The sequence below is a fragment of the Bos indicus x Bos taurus genome, chromosome 29, assembly GCF_003369695.1.
Source record: "Bos indicus x Bos taurus breed Angus x Brahman F1 hybrid chromosome 29, Bos_hybrid_MaternalHap_v2.0, whole genome shotgun sequence".
NCBI classification, from domain to species: domain Eukaryota; kingdom Metazoa; phylum Chordata; class Mammalia; order Artiodactyla; family Bovidae; genus Bos; species Bos indicus x Bos taurus.
Genome location: NC_040104.1, coordinates 41645303 through 41664340, shown reverse-complemented (window position 1 = coordinate 41664340; position 19038 = coordinate 41645303). Strand labels below are relative to the sequence as shown.

At 39.8% G+C, this 19038-nt stretch overlaps 1 protein-coding gene and 1 non-coding gene across 18 annotated transcripts in view; both read left to right on the top strand.

The window, feature by feature from the left end:
* Positions 1–688: 688 nt before the first annotated feature.
* The window catches only part of PICALM (phosphatidylinositol binding clathrin assembly protein), a 101547-nt gene continuing 83197 nt past the window's right edge, over positions 689–19038 (top strand). For 5 of the 17 annotated variants that reach the window (XM_027531898.1, XM_027531903.1, XM_027531901.1 and 2 more), the window contains exon 1: positions 701–1177. In XM_027531898.1, coding sequence (XP_027387699.1) covers positions 1048–1177 — 130 coding nt within the window. In that variant the 5' untranslated portion in view covers positions 701–1047. Of the gene's footprint in view, positions 1178–19038 lie in introns of all 17 variants that reach the window. The other 12 variants (XM_027531897.1, XM_027531894.1, XM_027531896.1 and 9 more) reach the window with 6 other exon arrangements.
* TRNAC-GCA lies at positions 14657–14728 on the top strand. Its single transcript has one exon. It is a non-coding gene; the product is annotated as a tRNA-Cys (tRNA).

Here is a 19038-nt window from a genome sequence, read left to right as displayed (position 1 = left end):
AAACAAAACACAAAACCCAACCTTCCTGGGTCAGGAAGCAGGGAGAGCTTCAGTGCCCACTGAAGGGAGAGACCTGAGAATGGGTCGACGGAAGCCTTGCCCTTAAAGTCAGGAGAATGGCTTCGGAGGGGCGGCGGGGGGCATCACTGAACACCCCGTTCTGATTCTACAACGAAAAAAAGCCCCGGGAGCTCCGACACCCGCTTCCTCAGGGAGGGGCTGAGGAGGCGGCCGCACCTCCTCTTTGTCACACCGTCGCTTCCGACCCAACGCTGGGACACCCCGGAGGCAGGCGAGGGGCGCAGCCGCACGCCCCGCCTCCTCTCCGTGAGCCCGCCCCTCTTTGTGACCCCGCCCCCTCACAGTGACCCCGCCCCCTCCCTGTGACCCCCCCCCCCCCCCCCCCCCCCCGCGAGCCCGGCCTCGGGCGACCTGTTGGCAGGGAGCGTCACGTGACGCGGCGGGCCGCGCACTCCCCCTCCCCCCTCCCCCGCGGGCGGGCCTCCTGTTGCGCCCGCCGGGCGGGTTCCACCACGTAACGCGCGGGCGCCGCCCCGCTCTGCCCTCGCCGAGCGAGGGAGGGCGGGTGCCGAAGAGGACGGAGAAGGGAGAAAGGGGGCGGGAGGAGGAGGAGGAGGACGAGGAGGAGGAGGAGGAGGGGCGGCGCCCGCGTCACGTGACCCGGGGCAGCCCGGAAAGCTCCGAGGAGGAGCCTGGCGCCGCCATTTTCCTGCAGCCGTCTGTGCCTCTCGCCCTGCCGGGCTCCAGCTGACCAGGGGAGGGCTGGGCTGAAACTGAGGCGGGGGCCGGCGGAGTAGACGACGCCGCGCCTGACCCCGTGGCGGACCGGAGCCGGCTCTTTCCGGTCCGGGTGGCGGCGCGCGGCCCTGAGCCCCGCCCCGGGCCGGCAGGCGGAGGAGGAGGGGGGCCGGTGCGGGGTTAAGGGGGTGCGGTGGGGGCGGGGGGCGGTGGGGGGCCCTCCGGCGCTTGGGGGTGCCAGTTCCCCACCGGCTGCCGAGCGGGAGGGCTGGCGGAGGAGCCGCAGAGATGTCCGGCCAGAGCCTGACGGACCGGATCACCGCCGCCCAGCACAGTGTCACCGGCTCCGCCGTGTCCAAGACAGTATGCAAGGCCACGACCCACGAGATCATGGGGCCCAAGAAGAAGCACCTGGACTGTGAGTGACGGCCCCCGCGCGTCTCACGCTGCCTCTTCCCTCAGCTGCGGTCTCCTCGGGGCCCGGCGGGTCCTGGGTTCCCCTCCCGGAGCCGTGTTCTCTCTCTTTCTCGCCTCCATCACACCTGCCCTCACGGCTTCCGTTCCCGGTCTGGACCGTGCCTGACTAGCCCGTCGCCCCCCCGGGTCCCCGGGGCCCCGCCGCAGCCGGCCGCCCGCCCCCCACCTCGCCCCTCGCCCCCCGGCCGCCTCCGGTCCTGGCGCAGCCCTCTGTCCTCTGTCCTGTCTCCGCACCCAGCCGCCCGCTCCCCGGCGTCTCCCCGCCGCCGGCTCCCGGCCTCAGCGCCCCATTGTTCCCGCAGCAGCCTCCTCGGGGTTTCCGTGAGCGCCCGGACCCCCCCGTTTCTCCGCAGCCCCCGAGGGCTACCTTCCCCCCGAAGGGACAGTCCCCACTCTCTGCTCCGCCAGCCTCTCCCGTCCCTTCCCTCCCCCCCGCTTTCTCATCCACCTTTCCTCCTTCTCTCGGGTTACCTTTCTTCGCCTCCGTAGCTTAAGTTCCCCTCGTCTCATTGTAAATATTATAACTCAGTCCCCGACTCCCCCCCCCCCCCCCCCCCCCCGCCTTCCCCTGGACTATTTTTCTTTTTAGAATCGTGAAAGTAAAGGGATTCCGTTGGTGTGGGGACAGCATTGTGGGAAATTCGGGATTTTTAATCACCCCTGGTGGAATTTAGCCATTGTGTTTTCTTGCTTCGGACTGGAATAAGTTGTGAATGTCAGGCGCACCCCCCGTCCCTTTTTTTTTTTTTTGGTCTGATGGGGATACAGAAAAATGTTTGCTGATTTTGGTGTCAGTTCTAGTAAAGCTGTTAAACCTGGCGGTTTCAGTTTAAACGCTTTAGTGAAGCGTAGACTATTGGAATTCAAAGTGGATAAGTAATCAAACCCACAAATAACATACGTCTTTTAAAAAACTGGTGAAAAGTATTTGGTGATGCTTGAGTTTGGACTCCGCTCTATTTTATGCTGGTTGTCTTTTGGGACACTAGCTTTTCTTACACGGCATAACATTACACCGTTCACTGACAAATACAGTTACTCCAGATAACTCCTCCCAACTTTTTCCAAACCTGGAAGCCACCTGTAATATCCTTTTTTATTCCACTCCTTTACCTCAAGGTACAAAGATCAGTGGATTACTCAATCTTTGACACGGTGGAGCTTTGACCTGAAACTTTAAGGGAAACATGGGCGAAAAGGCATAGTTAAGAAATAAGTTCCTTTTTTTTTTAATGGCTCTTGGACACAGAAGCCTGACTGACTTTTATCCTCGATGAAAGTTACTTTGCTTTACTGTTTGAAGCAAGAGTGAGCATGTCCTGAGAGAGAATTCACTGACGGGAGTCCTGTTTTGATTTCTCGCTTGGACTTTGGCCCTAAGGTTTGCGCTTTTATTTAAAAAAAATGCACAAAATGTGAATTCTTCCAAGACGCTTTGCTCGTGAAGTACTGTTAGAACAAGTTATTGCTACAGACAAACCCATTATTCATTGTGACTTGTTCCTTCCTTGTGGAAAAGTTTAAAAAAACATTATTACTGCTCGGTGGTTCTTTCTGATGTGCGGTTCTTGCAGGTTGCTTGTTAAACCATCAATCCTAGACTGTTTTAAGGAATTCAGAATGTTATTTGGTGACACTTTCGTAAACGGAAAATTGTTTAAAATGCATTATGAAGCCGTAAGTGCTTTTTTGATTATCTGATATTTGGAATAGACATTTTTACTGTTCACTTCTCTTCAAATAACTACTTGGATTTCTCTATTCAATCTATGGTTGCCCTAACAATTCTTTTGTGAGGTTGGTTTCTGTTGCTTTTCAGTGTTAAAGAAACTACTTGTGACTTTGTGAACTGTTACCCTCGTCTCTCATTTCAAAATGATAAATTATAACAAGAATAGATACCGGTTTTAAAAGTCCTTTTAAAGATTTTTGTCTTATTTCAAATGTTGCAGTTCTAACACATTGTGGAAAAGGTCAGAAAATAGGCTAGGTAAGTTTAGGAGAGTGAGACTTGCTTGTGGTTTTATGAATGTGAAATGTTGGCCTTTTCTCTTATAATGGAAGCTACTGCAGAATCGAACTGGGATTACGTTTGGTATGGGTAATGGCACATTTGTAGTTCTTTTTCTCCACCACCGCTGTGTTTATACATTCCTACTTGTTTAGAACTTGAATATTGCTGATAATGTTTGATTTTTTTTTTTTAATCTGTGTAGATAAGGTGCCACTACTCTTATTTCTTTCAAATGAAGTTTTAAAAATACACTAATACTGTCTTCCCTATATTGTTTAAAACACTTATATAACCAGTTCCATTAATAAAGTACACTTAACTAAAGTTTGACCAATGAGTGGCTTTTCTAAACACCCTCTTGCCTTACACACTTTAACATAGTTTGAGGAAATTCAAAAGGCTTTCACAAACACTTTTGGGTTTTGACATCATGGACTTTTTTTCCCCCCAAACTTTAAACTTTTTATTTCGTATTGGAGTATAGCCGATTAACATATGTAATTAAAAATTATGGTAGTTTCAGGTGAATAGTGAAGGGACTCAGCCATATGACACCATGGACCTTTAGGGCTTTAATGCAGATATAATTTTTCTTCTTTTAGGAATTTTTCTAGTGAAGGCTTAGTTCTGTTGTTGCACCTTTTAATATCCTGAGAAACTGTTGCCTAATTAGTTGAGCCTAATGAAAATGGTTTCATTTTTTAAATGTTAGTAGTTAATAAAAATATGCTTAGAACTGGTTTTTTTTTTTCCTCTAAGCCTTTAGAGTGTGGAGGTGGTTTCTGTGCACCTTGCCAAGGTCTGTCCATATTAGGAAATGATTATTGTAATCCATGAATTATGGCCTAATGCATACTGCATTGTATATATGTTTAAGAAAGAGCTTTTGCTTTGCTTATAGAGGTCAATAGATAATAATGTTAACTAGTGTCCACAGTGGGAAAAGAGTTGTCAAACCTCTGAAACACATTTTTAAAAATAAACATGATTTGCATTTAATTCCAGGCCTCTAATGTCCATAATCAAGGTAGGAGAATAGCAGCCCTTGTACCTGAAGGACTTCTGTTTGCCAGGCACTTATTAACCATTATCTAATTTAATCCTCGCTCATAGCTATGGGATAGGCAAGTCATAGGCATAGAAGGTTGTCTCTTACTCCATTTAAAGAGATGGATGTAGAATGCTGAACACATTGATTGAAGTACACAGAACAATTTTATAATTTACAATTTCTTAAAAACATTCTTAGCAGATTTCACAGCCTTCACTCTGCTTTTGACAAGAACACTTTTCTTTTTTCTATACTAGTTTTCTTTCCTTGGGCATTTATGTTGTGACATGTTTCACTGAAATGAAATACTATGTTAACAGATCTAATGTCTACACTTTTATATCCATGTTTTTCGCGGTTAATTTCAAGAGGCATTTCATCCTAGCCACCATCTGCCTTCCATTTTGCACAACAAAATCAAAATCACATTCTTATTAAGTATTCATTGTAAGCGTATCTCTAAGGTAGATACAGTGTGGGTATTTGTGTGTTGTGTACTGGATTTAGACTCAGCCTAATTTTAATTGTGAAATTTGTGCATGCTTTTAAAGTAAGAATTTGTGAATGCTTTGAATTTATAGAAGGTGTAATTTGTATTTGGGTTAGTGGTTTTTATAACATTGAAAATACATATAAAATATTGACATGCAGCTGAATAATGGTCTTTTAAAGCAAATTATTGGTTGATTTTTAATGTCTTAATGATATTCAGTGGGTACTTAGGTTTTGTATTATCAAGAAGATGTCTGGTAACTGAAATCTAATCTGCAAGAAAATACATGCGAAGAAGGTAGTAAGTGGAAGATCTGCCTTTGATGGCTCTTGTTTAGAAATTAGGAAGCTGAGGCTTTCCAAATGGACAGTTATTTTGTATTTATGTTTGGGCTTACTGTTCTTTCTCATAAGAATCACCATAAGAATTGTGGTTTATATTTTCATTTTCATTATATGACTTATTCTGTCCCTTATTCCTTTAATAGTTCTGAAATACAAAAAATGGTGATTGAGTCATCAAAGTGGTAATAGTAAGATTTGACTACTTCTGTCAATGCAGGAGGTGTACAGTAGAACTCCACAAATATAAGTTTTTTCCTCCTCGATATATTTAGTTCTATTTCTGGATAGTATGTATTCTAAAAGAGAAACCCAGAAAAGAATCTGATCTCTAGCCATTTCAGTACCTGCCTTATTTGTAATTAGCAAATTAATTATAAAATATCTTTGTAAAATAATTAGGCATCACTGGTGGACTTGTTATTTTAAGAAATAATGTTTAGATTTTATTCATCTATTTTTTATTCGTGTACCAGTGCTTTTTATGTTTGTATATTCTGTGTATCTGAATAATTTTTAAGATGTCTTTGAATTTAATTTTGACTCATTTGATTATCTCTCCTTTGATTTGTAGAATACTTGTATTTAATTATATGTTTTTTTTATTAGCTTTTGAAAGCTCTTCTACTTAATCCTTTAGTTTTTTGGCTGTGCTGAAGGCTTGTGAGATCTTAGTTTCTCAACCAGGGATTGAACCTGTACCTCCTACAGTGGACGCGTGGAATCCTTACCACTGGATAGCTAGAGAATTCCCTAGATGTTTTAAAAATACATTAATACAATTTATTTGAAATAGTCAGAATTGCTTTAATTTAAATAAAATAGTTTATTTTGATTGATTATCACTTAGAATACTTAATGTGAAAGTTCACCTTTGTAATACATGGAAATCTCTTTTGTTCTGTGTTTTTTTTTTTTTTTTTCAGTTTCAAAGTGCCTAGTTCCATGATTTCACCCTTAAAATCAAAGAAGTAAGAAAAATAAAGATTTCTTGGCCAGAGGTTACAGCCCTACCAAGGAGAAGTAGGGTTAGATTTTCAAAGTAAAGGCTTACTATTTGCTCTTCCTGTTCTTTTGGTGGCTGAAGTGGCATTTCCGTTACTTTGTGTTCTGTCTCAGTATGTTCCCTGTTAAATGGCTTTATATATTTCTCTAGAGAATTGAAGTTTTGGATTTAACCTTTTAGAATTTTGTATATTCATTGTGTGTGTGTATATATATATAGTACTTTTCATGGAGAATTGTTTGTGGACAGTTAGAATTTACTAATGATATTCCTTGAAAAGGGTATTTTGATGACCCTAAACCTTTGTGTTAAAAATTACTTTCAGGATTGTAGTTTGCCAGATTATAAGAATACCAAGGGTTTTTGAAGTTACATTAGAATATAGTAGCAGTACTCATAGCTAGGCATGTGCTTTGTGCTTATGCCTGGATTGTGTTTATATTTATTTAACAAATGTTTATTTGTGCGTACTTTGTGCTGGGCACGCACATTACTGAACACTTTGTATTTATTAACTTGTTTATTCCTTTCAATAACTTTGTGAGAGAGATTTGTATTATTATTACCATTTTGCTGAAGAGGGAACTAAGGCATTGAGTTTAGTAATTTGCCCAAGGTTGCATAGAACTGGGATTTGAACCCAAGTGGTCTGGCATCAGGTCTGGGTTTCACCTTAGTGTGACTTTTTATGTAATGCTTTTCTATTCCAGGAAATGGATAAGCCATATTTATTTACTCAAGGCAATGTTTTTCTTTTTCCTGGCCATGCATGTGGGATCTTAAGTTTCCCAACCAGGGATCAAACCCATGTCCCCTAATGTGGAATCACAGAGTCTTAACCACTGGACTGCCAGGGAAGTCCCTTGCAGTGTTTTTTGCAGTGTGGTCCTCTGCCTCCTGGGAGTCCCCAAGACCTTTTCAGCATATTTGTGAGGTCAAAACTGTATACATATGCTGAGACATTGTTTAGCTTTCCCATTTTCATTCTTCCACTATTGCACAGTGGAGTTTCCTGGAGGCTATGTGATAGTGCAACAAGTTGAATGTAGTAGCAGATAGAAGAATCTGTTTTTTATTAACCCAGATAGTAAAGAGTTTTGGAAAAATTATGAAGCAGTGCTACTGTTCTAAATTTTGGTTTTGGAAAATAGTTATTTTTTATGAAAAATGTTAACATGATGAGTTTTATTATTTTAAAATGAATTAATCTTTAAAAATTTCTGAGTTTTAATTTCTAACCCTCACAATAAATATCAGAGAAAAACCACATAAAAGCTCTTTGGAGTCCTTAATTTTTAAGATTGTAAATGTTCTGAGACAGAAAAAAAAATGCAACTTGAAGGAAGAGTGTATGTTAAGGAAAAGAAACTGAGTAACTAGATTTAAGTGGTCCTTGCAATTCTCAGAGTAATTTTGCATTTGATTTGATGGGTAACAGTGACCCAGTCATTGTTAAGACTGAGCAAGAGATGTGACATAATCCTTTGATTATGCCATACTGTTGAGTAGAGTGGAAAGAATGTGATGTGTGACTTTCAAAGGAGACTGCACTGGGGCAAAGAGTTCTAACAGTCATAATGTAATTTTTCCTAAAAGACCTTGATAAAGTCCGTCTTTAGTTGACACTCTCGATCCTCTTTTTCCTCACTTTTTGGTTTTGTTGTATTTTGTTTTAAATATAGCTGAGCTGTTTATTTTTCAGCTAAGCAGGTTGGGTACCAGTTGTGCCAAAGTAAGTTCTTGACTCCAAAACTGTTAGCCATCCTTTGCAGATACCATTCCTAGGACACAAAATATCTTTGCGCTCTGTGTCAAAACAGATCCATCCTTCCTCTTTAACCTTCTTTAAACTAACTTGCTTTTGTTAAAGTTCATGTTTTAAATCACCTCTTTCATAAGGACACTACTGAACAACTCCCCCTGGTTATTCTGATTCTCTGTATATTTTGGGTTCATGCGTATTTTAATTGTGAATAGAAACTGTTCTTTTTTGTACTGTTGTATATCTCTTCTCACAGTACCTAATCAGTGGTGCTTTGGGTACTCATTAAATACTGAATGCACGCTATCTCCTGTCACAGCTCAGGCTGTTGAATGAACCACTTATGGACATAGTAGCATCGAGATCTATTCCAGTAGATATTTTAACAGTGTTTTTATGGGCATTATCTTAGTTCCAGTGAATGATAATCACTTGGTTACAAAATTATATATAAAGTCGTTCAGTAGCATTGATAAAAAACATATCAAATTGCTGTATTTCATGGGACCCATGAGGAATTGAGGTTTAGTTTTGTTTCAGTATTTTGTGATTTTCTCAAAGTGGTGGTATAGTAAAGAAAAAAATTTCATGGTTACAGCTACTCAGTTTGAAAGCTCTTTTAAAATGCATGACTTTGAGGATGTGGTCTTAAAAGAAGAAATTAATTTTAAGAATTATATTTGAAATATGTATCAGAGTTGCTTCCTTGTACAGCTCCAGGAGGTGCTGATCACATTATAATCTATGTGGAGGCTGCTTCCTGTATATAACTGTATCGCAACTTCACTTTAGATATAGGAAAGGTTGCAGTACACGTTAAGTAGATAATGTCAGAATGCAAAAGAGATGACTGTTTTAGAATGGAGGTTGGAGTGATAATAGTGATGGCTGTGATAGTAAGACCACTAAATCTAGATCATCAATCAGTTGATTCCAGGGGCTGGTACGAATTGCTGAAAGTCTTCTCTGAATGCTTGGAATTCCAGGAGTGATTTCTGAAATGGTGCTGGTATTTATAGTCATAAACTTGGTACTTGAAAGCTTGCTAGGGGCCCTGATTTACTCAGGGGAAATTTTTTCCAGGTAGTGATTGAAGTGCTTTCCAAACTTCTATCCTCACTTAAAGAGAGCAGGTGTACTTTACAAGTGACTTCATAGGGTCTACTTAGTTGCTGTATTTTAACGTATGGTGGTGGTTTAGTTGCTCAGTCCTATCCGACTCTTTCGTAACCCCATGGACTGTAGCCCGCCAGGCTCCTCTGTCCGTGGGATTTTCCAGGCAAGAATATTAGTGTGGGCTGCCATTCCCTTCTCCATAGCAACTTCCCAACCCAGGGATTGAACCTGAATCTCCTGCATTGGTAGGAGGATTCTTTACTACTGAGCCACCAGGGAAGCCCCATTTTAATGTATTGGTTCATCCAACAAGTTCAGCCTACCCAATACATTTTTCTGCTAATTATAGGTCTTTATAGGTCTCCTCATGTGATTTATAAGCTCTAAGAAAAAGCGTCATGATGTGTGTGTGTGTATTAAGATTTTTATGTGCTGGTAATAGAGTTGGACTGTGAAGAAAGCTGAGCGCTGAAGAATTGATGCTTTTGAACTGTGGTGTTGGAGAAGACTCTTGAGAGTCCCTTGGACTGCAAGGAGATCCAACCAGTCCATTCTGAAGGAGATCAGTCCTGGGTGTTCATTGGAAGGACTGATGCTGAAGCTGAAACTCCAATACTTTGGCCATCTCATGCGAAGAGTTGACTCATTGGAAAAGACTGATGCTGGGAGGGATTGGGGGCAGGAGAAGAAGGGGACGACAGAGAATGAGATGGCTGGATAGCACATCGCTGACTCGATGGACATGAGTTCGGGTGAACTCCGGGAGTTGGTGATGGACAGGCCTGGCGTGCTGCGATTCATGGGGTCGCGAAGAGTCGGACACAACTGAGTGACTGAACTGAACTTAATAGAGTTCGTTATCTTGTGAAAGCTTGAGAAATACAGAAGTAACATTTTAAATACATCTCCTGTGCAGAAATATTACTTTAGTTCATGCATATATCAAAAGTAATTACAGTGATATTCACTCTGGAAAGGGTTTGCAGACCTTTTTGTTGTATTTGAAACAATTCTTTACAGAAATTTGATTTCATGCACGGTATTGAACAATTTGAGATTTTGTCATTTAAGTCATACAGAGCTATTGTGAAAAGGGGGATTGTGAGGTAAAGGGATTCTTTTATGCAAAATTTTTGGGAAGTGCTGCACCTCATGGCATGTGGTATTTTAGTTTTCCAACCAGCGGTCAAACCTGCTCCCCGTGCAGTGGAAGTTGGGAGTCTTAACCACTAGACTGCCAGGGACGTCTCTTGTATGCAAGTTTTAAATTGAGATGTAGTTCACATAACATCCGATATTCACAATGTTGTGTGTAACCTTTACCACTATCTAATTCCAGAATATTTTCTACCACCTCAAAAAGAAAATAGCTATCTGTTCGCAGTCAGCTCCCCAATCTCACCACCCTCTTTCACTGGCAACCAGTAATCTGCTTTCTATCTATGGATTTTCCTTATCTGGACATTTCATATAAACAGAATCATACAATTCTTGGCCTTTCATGTCAGGTTTCTTTCACTTAGCATAAAACTTACCAGGTTTGTGGATGTTGTAGCATGTAACAATACTTCATTTTTTCTAGAACCCCTAATAATATTCCCTTTATGGATAGACCACATTTTGTTCTTTCGTCCATTGATGGACATTTGGGCTGTTTACCCCTTTAAATCCACCAAGGATAGTATTGCTATGAACATCTGTATAAAAATGTTTGTGTTAACACGTGTTTTCAGTTCTCTTGGGTATGTACCAAAGAGAAGAATTTCTGATAGTTAAATGTTTAACTTTTTGAGGGTTTACCAGGTTGTTTTCCACAGCAGCTGTACCATTTTATATTCCCAAGAGCAATGTATAAAAGTTTCAGTTTCTCTGTATACTTTCTAACACTTATTATTTTCAGGGTATTTAAAATTTAATTAAATTTTTTTCATTGTAGTCATCCTAGTTAAATACATACATACGTGTGTTTATGTGTGTATAATGATTTTGCTTGAAGTGAAGTGAAAGTTGCTCAGTCGTGTCCGACTCTTTGTGATCCCATGGACTATACAGTCGTTGGAATTCTCCAGGCCAGAATACTGGAGTGGGTTGCCTTTCCCTTCTCCAGGGGATCTTCCCAACCCAGGGATTGAACCCAGGTCTCCTGCATTGGCAGCAGATTCTTTACCAGCTGAGCCACAAGGGAAGCCCGAGAATACTGGAGTGGGTAGCCTATCCCTTCTCCAGTGGATCTTTCCGACCCAGGAATCAAACCTGGGTCTCCTGCATGGAAGGTGGATTCTTTACCAACTGAGCTATTAGGGAAGCTGGTAATGATTTTGCTTAACATTTTCCAAATGACTAGTGATGTTAAACATCTTTTTAATGATGTTGAGCTTACTGTCCATTTGTATATTTTTGAAAATATGTCTATTCAGATCCTTTGCCCATTTGAAATTTGGCTCTTTATTTATTTGGAAGCCCAGAAGAGTTGTTTGGTATTCTGGAGAGTAGGTCCTTATGTGACTTCTATGACTGTTTTTTCCCATCCTGCGTTTTACCTTTCTACTTTTTTGATAGTAATCCCTCTACACCCTGCCCTTTTAAAAATTAATTGAAGTATAGTTGATTTACAATATTTTATTAGTTTCAGGTATGCAGTATAGTGATTCATAATATTTTTATAAATGATGTGCAAACCTTTTTAATTTTGAAGTTCAGTTTTTTGTATTTTCTGTTATTTGTGCTTTTGCTATTTCATCTTAAGAAACCGTTGACTAGTCCAAGGTTATGCAGATTAAGGCCCTAACTACTCCTGAGAGTTTTATGTTTTTTAGCTCTTTTAGGTTTGATCAGTTTTGAGTTAATTTTTATATATGGTGTGTGGCGGCAAGGTGATAGTAAGGAAAATGGAGGATATTTGAGTTTTTCCCCTTCTTTTGAGGTTGACATGGGGTACAACTCTGCTTCTTCTGTGTGACATAGAAGTAGAGACTAATGAGGGACAAAAAATTTTCCTTAATGCATTCTCCAGTACTGGTATAATTCATTGACTGTGGAAAATTAATGTCAAACATTTTTAATTGGGTAGAGCACTTAATCTAATCCAACAAACTTTTTTTTTTTTTTAACGTTTTCAGGGTAGTTTAAATGTGTGAAGAGATAACACATAGTTGGATGAGGATCAATAAGCAGTTACTTTTGTTGACACAGAATGGTGTGTATGATTCCATAATATCTTACACTTACCCATAATGACACTTTTCATGTGATGCAACGCTCTATAGCTTCTATAATTATAAATTTATAATTGCATGTCTTCTTTACTGTGCTAAATAGAGCATATAGCAAGTTTGTAATGAAAAGATGCTTAAAGAATGAAGGAGGGATATCATTTTCTTGGGGGATTGCTAATGTGTTACCAAACAATGTTTTAGGTTTTTTCTGTGAAGGAAGAGAAAGATTGTTGTAGGGGTAATGTCTTCACTATGAGTAGTAGTTGTTCGGTTAACCTTTTTTCTGTTTTCATAATGAAGCTACTTTTTATTCTTTATGGTTTGAGAACATGAGGAATTATGGATGTTAAGAAGTAGACTTCCGGAGTTAGATTATATAAAATTAGGGTAGTTTGACACACTTAAAATATTTATTCCAGGACCTATTTAATATTGATATATTTGACTTCAAATGTTTCTTATGCTTTTTTTTTCCCCCTATTATGAATTTTATTTGCTAACGTATGATTGTTGTGAGTGTATTCCTGGCAGCCTTTGACTTTAGACTCTGTGTTATCTGCAGTAGTTCACTTGACCGCAGAATGCTGTAAATGCTTTCCTTGCTACCTGCTTGTGTGTCTTGTTGTAAGACATTGGCAGAACATGTAAAGTGCAAAGGAAGATAGTTAGAAATGAAATATATAACTTTAATAGGCTATATAATGAATGAACTGGATGTTGACCTTGATTGACTTGTTGAAATCCAAATTAATTTTTTGGAAAGATAAATCTTAATTCATTTGTGTACCCACAGACTCAAGAACTGAGCATTTTGTTTGACTTTATGTTTCTTGGAGAAGGCCTTGAATGGAAAAAGAATTATATGAGCAGATTTTTTTTTTTTAATTTCATATATTTTAGTAAAATTATCTAGTAAACTATATTATGATCTTTTGCTTGTTCTATGAGCAAGACTATGGGGTGAAGGTTCAGAGATTGAGTTGTGTTGAGTTGCACAGTGCCAGCAAAAACCCTGGTTAGAAAGAAGCATTAAGTGGGTGGAGTGGTAAAGAAAAGTGATTGAAGTCTAGGAAATATTGGAAAAATGAATGACACTTGGTCATTACCCTAAAAGGAACATGAGAGCTAATGGTGAAAATGTGTAAACAAATAACTAATACATTGAGATAAATGCGTAATATTATTTACATAAAGTATGAGAATATGGGATGGAGTAATTTATTTTGAAGGAGTTAGTGACAGCTTCGTAGAGGAGGTAACAGATATTTTAAGGATGAACAGAGATTTGCCAGACGGACAGAGAAATTCCTTCTAAATAGATTAGCACATGCAGTGACACAAAGGTAAGAAAGAGCATTTTGGTGTGTTTGGTGAAAACTGTGAGTAGTGAGTGTCATATGGTGGAAGGTAAACTGTTAATGAGAATGGGGGGTGATGAGGTTGGAGAGAGAGCCCTTAAGTGTCTTGAAACGGACAGGAGTTACCTTGATAAACTGGTCTCTTCTGCCCAGATCTTCATTTTAGACTCCCTTTCCTTCTGTTAGCTGCTCTCACAGTTTTCCATGCCAGTGTCAGAGAACTGCAGAAGTACTGAATGTTGTTATATGTGGTCGTTTGGGTCGCTGAATGAATAGAACCAGGTACACTGATTGAATGACTTTTGTGGGCTTGTCTGCAGGTAGAAGTTTTTTTGTTTCAACTTTATGAATGAACTTAAACACAAACTATCTTATTATCTGATGACAGTCAGTGTGAATAGGAAAAGTTTGCTAAGATTCTTGGGGGCATGTTTGATTTATGTGATTTAACAATTGATAGCAATTTGTTACATAGGATACATTATTAGTTTCTTTAGCTTTTTAAAGGTCAATTTCTCACGAACAAGACTTTATTAGTCTAATGGAAATTAATACTCATTAGCAATTACGTGTTGTCTACTAGTATAAACAAGCTACTGTGTTGAGATTATTGAGAAATCTAAAAGTGAAATTATTTGTTTGATCATGTCCTTGGTCTAGTAAGGAAGACGACATATACAGATAGTTACATTATGGGGCAACAGTGTAAGATAAGCTCAGAATAGATGTCATTGAAAATTAGAGGGGAGAGAGATAATTGCTTTTGATAAAGGAGAAATGGACCTTAAATGGCAATTAGGAGGGGTAGGCATTTCAGGTGGAGGAAAGAGCATGAGCAAACTTTGTAGGTAGCAAACCTGGAACTGTGTTTGGGAAACAAAGGAATCTAGATGGTAAACAGGAATCTACCTTCCTTGTAGATGATAAATGGGCTGCTTTGAGGCCAGAGGAAGGACAGGTCAGGCTTGAGGGGAAGTATAGTTGGAACAACTGTCTGGGATGAGATTGTGGAGAGAATATGGATTTTAATCCTGTGACCTTTAGATATTTCTCATTTCCTGGCTTCCCTGGTGGCTCAGAGGATAAAGCATCTGCCTGCAATGCAGAAGACCCAGGTTTGATCCCTGGGTGGGGAAGATCCCCTGGAGGAGGGCATGGCAACCCACTCCAGTATTCTTGCCTGGAGAATCCCATGGACAGAGGAGCCTGACAGGCTGCAGTCCACGGGGTCGCAAAGAGTCAGACATGACTGAGTGACTTCACTTTCTTTCTTTCACTTTGGGCTACTGTAGGTAAAGTGATGAATTTGTGAATTAATGCCTTAAACCTTATTTTTATCCCTTATTTTTATTTCATAGAACTATAGAAATCTAAGCATTATTTTTGTTTCAAAGATTCTTTGTTTGATGGAGAGACTATTTCTTGAAGTATATGTATACTGTGAATATATATTGTGGATGGAGGTTGCATCCTGGAACTTATATTAGGCCAACACTGCATCCATTTTTGTGATTGTAGCTGCTTACTCTTTTTTGTTCGGCAACCATCTGTGTACTTGGGACCACCACTAAGAGAAGATCAGGGAGTTTCCTGGCTGTGAGGTTAGGACTCTGCACACTAATTGCTGAGGACCCAGGTTCAATCCCTGGTCAGGGATCAGTCAAAAAAAACCACAAAGTTTGCTTTTATTTGCAGGTACATGTATGTATAGTTGCTCTTGAGCTAACTTTTCAAATACAGCATGAGCTATCTTTATTTTTGGCAATATTTTCACCTTTTGTGACTTTAAGCAACTTATTGGTATCATTTAGAATAATCCTTAGTTGTATACAATCTAAATTACATTAGGAAACTTGTAATATTTATTGTGCTGCCATCCATGGGGACACAAAGAGTTGGATATGACTGGGTGACTGAACAACAACAACAGTATTTATTGTACCTTTTTAAGTGCAGTTTGCCTATCTTCACATAGCAGTTTTGAAAAGGGAGGGGCAAGATTTTGGAAGTGTGTACCATTTTTATCAGGAGAGTAGAAAACAAAACATCTCACTAATTGTAGTTCCTAGCTTTGTTTCAGGTGAGATACTGAGAAGTTGGTCTAGTTTTGATTTATAAGGCCACTGTGAAGATAAATACAAAATTGAATGGATTGCTCTACATGAATTTGTTTTTAAGAACTGAATATCCAAGAGGGTTACAGGATAGCTGCATTTGATCTTTTGAAGATCTGGCTTGTTCTTTACATGAAAGACATTATCTTCTGTTTTCAAATCTGGGAGATACAATTACATTATCCTTATTCCCATTTGTACATTTGTTTTTAGAAGTAAAACCACTCTTTAATAATCACTGAGAAGTTAAGGTTTAACAGGCAGTATTTCCTTTTTTATTTTTCTTTTCTCAACATTAGCTTTTATAACTTTTCTTCACAGAACTGTATAGTTGTATATTAGTTAGCAGGTTTGGAATTAGTGTTAGGTGTTAGTTTAGTATGAGGTTTTAGATTTGGTATAGGATAAACCCTCCTTTATTTTTGTTTTGCATATTCTTGCAAAAGGTTGTTTCGAATTGGTGACCTGGAGTGGACAAAGGCATTGTTTTCAGGTGACTTGGGTAGCACATCCCAGAGACACTGCATGAACATAGCTGAGTGGCAGAAACAAGAAGGATAAGTACTGACGTAAAAGTTAGTTATAGAAAAAGAAATGAATTATAGAGTTGCAACTGGCAGCTAAGTTAGAAAGGTATTTATAAAGCAGCTCAGGCGCCTGAGACACTCCTTGACTGATTGCAGAAAGAAAACCGCTTCTTCCTATCAGGAGGTGGAAACGATTTTAAGAGTAGCTTAAGCTGCTTCTTATCTTTATGCTTGTAGACTTAACCTAAAAATGCTTTTTCTTTTATTTTCCTCATCAGTTAGGTTTTCCTAACTTAGCCAGTGACCAACCAAGAAGGTGTTGTAGCTTTTGAGGCCCTTTATAAACATAGTTTACTTGCTCTCCTATTATTTAGAATTAGTAATGATTACATCTCTGGGGCCGAAACCTTGGCTTTTTAACCTTGCATATAAATGAAGGCTTGTAGTAGTTAAGGCATTTTGAGATGGGAATACCAAAAATCTTGAAACCTGTTTCTTGTGAACTTGGGTTGAATATTATGATTCCTTCGGTATACCCTGTCAACTTCAGTTTATTGCAGTCAGAATGAAAATGAGGATGCCAATGCACAGAATATACATACCAGATAAGAAGTGGTTACTGTCTGTACTAGAAATTAGGTTTGTGAGGGCTAAAGAGAAATGTGTGAATTTTAGAATAATTGGAGTAGGTGATGACAAGACTTGAACCATGTAGAATGAACAGAAAGAGAATTCAGAGAAAATATGTATATGTCTTCATCTATCCTCTAGTGGAAAGATTACTGTTTTAAATAATCAGCTATTGGTTTGTGTTAACTTAAGGTAGGCAGGTATTTAAAGTTTTTCAGTGGAGATAACAGCATCCCTTGTCTTGTCAAAGTGTTAGTTGTTCTGTCGTGTTGGACTCTTTGCCACTCTGTGGACTGTAGCCCACCAGGCTCCTCTGTCCATGGAATTCTCCAGGCAAGAATACTGGAGTGGGTAGCCATTCCTTTCTCCTGGGGATATTCCAGACCCAAGGGTTGAACCTAGGTCTCTTGCATTGCAGGCAGATTCTTTACTGTCTGAGCTACCAGGGGAAGCTCTTTGCCTTGTCAAAGGCACCAGTAATACAGAATTAAAGGACTGAGAATTGAAAGAACTTTTTGGCAAACCCAATATGAAGAAATCCCCACATATAAAGATTTTGCCACTCTTAAGATTGAGTGCAAGTATCTGGTTAACATTTCTCAGTGGGAAGAGGTTGGGCTTTATAAATTTTTTGAAGGTTTTGTAAGACACCTTTTGGAGGTGGTTTCATAGTACTATTGGAGAAGGAAATGGCAACCCACTCCAGTGTTCTTACCTGGAGAATCCCAGGGACGGGGGAGCCTTGGTGGGCTGCTGTCTATGGGGTCGCACACAGTCGGACATGACTGAAGCGACTTAGCAGCAGCAGCAGCAGCAGCAGCAGCATAGTACTATATTGGAAAAGTGATGGAGGAATAGTCTACTAAAGTTGACTAATAAAATATGATACTAAATAAAATAAGTGATATCTAATATTTCATGGTGCTTTAAAGTTGTAAAGTATTCTGAATATGTTGTCTTACAATATATTCTTGTGAAAATTAATGACTGCTATCCCTGTTTTTAAAACAGAGAACTTGAAACTGGGTGAGTAATTAACATGCCTTGAAGTTATAAAGGTGTAGAATAGTGACTCTAGAATTTGGTTCTAGAGCCGCTAGTTATTCTGAGTCACTTCATCCTGTAATAGTATAATCCTAGCACATGGAAATGGATTTGACCAAGCACGGAAGTGTTGGAGAGACAGTCTAGAGCAGAATTTTAGTGATGGGGGAATTAGCATCCTCATGATTACTGTTCAAAGCAGATTGGAAACAAATTGGATATCTTAGGACAGACTGTCAAATAAGTGTGCGTCAGAGAAGGATTCTTAATAGGGAAAAATGAACTTCAAAGAAATAAAAAGAACTAAAAACCCCACACCCCCTTCTCCCCACCTGCCAATCAACCCTTCTGGAAGGTAGCCAGTATAGCAGTGAAAGGGAAAGCTAATGTTCTCCAGTATTTGTCAAATTTAGGCAAGGATTATGCTCTAAAAGTAGCAGTCTTCACAGTAGTAGTGTTTTAGTTGGGTAGAAGGCTATTTGGGGAGTCCTTGTCACTATAGCGGAATGAAGCAGGGCAAAGACTAAGAGTTTTGCCAAGAAAATGCACTGGTCATAACAAACACCCTCTTCCAATAACACAAGAGAAGACTCTATACATGGACATCACCAGATGGTCAATACCGAAATCAGATTGATTATATTCTTTGCAGCCAAAGATGGAGAAGCTCTATACAGTGAACAAAAACAAGACCAGGAGCTGACTGTGGCTCAGACCATGAACTCTTTATTGCCAAATTCAGACTTAAATTGAAGAAAGTAGGGAAAACCACTAGACCATTCAGGTATGACCTAAATCAAATCCCTTATGATTATACAGTGGAAGTGAGAAATAGATTTAAGGGCCTAGATATGATAGATAGAGTGCTTGATGAACTATGTAATGAGGTTCGTGACATTGTAGGGGAGACAGGGATCAAGACCATCCCCATGGAAAAGAAATGCAAAAAAGCAAAATGGCTGTCTGGGGAGGCCTTACAAATAGCTGTGAAAGGAAGAGAAGCGAAAAGCAAAGGAGAAAAGGAAAGATATAAGCATCTGAATGCAGAGTTCCAAAGAATAGCAAGAAGAGATAAGAAAGCCTTCTTCAGCGATCAATGCAAAGAAATAGAGGAAAACAACAGAATGGGAA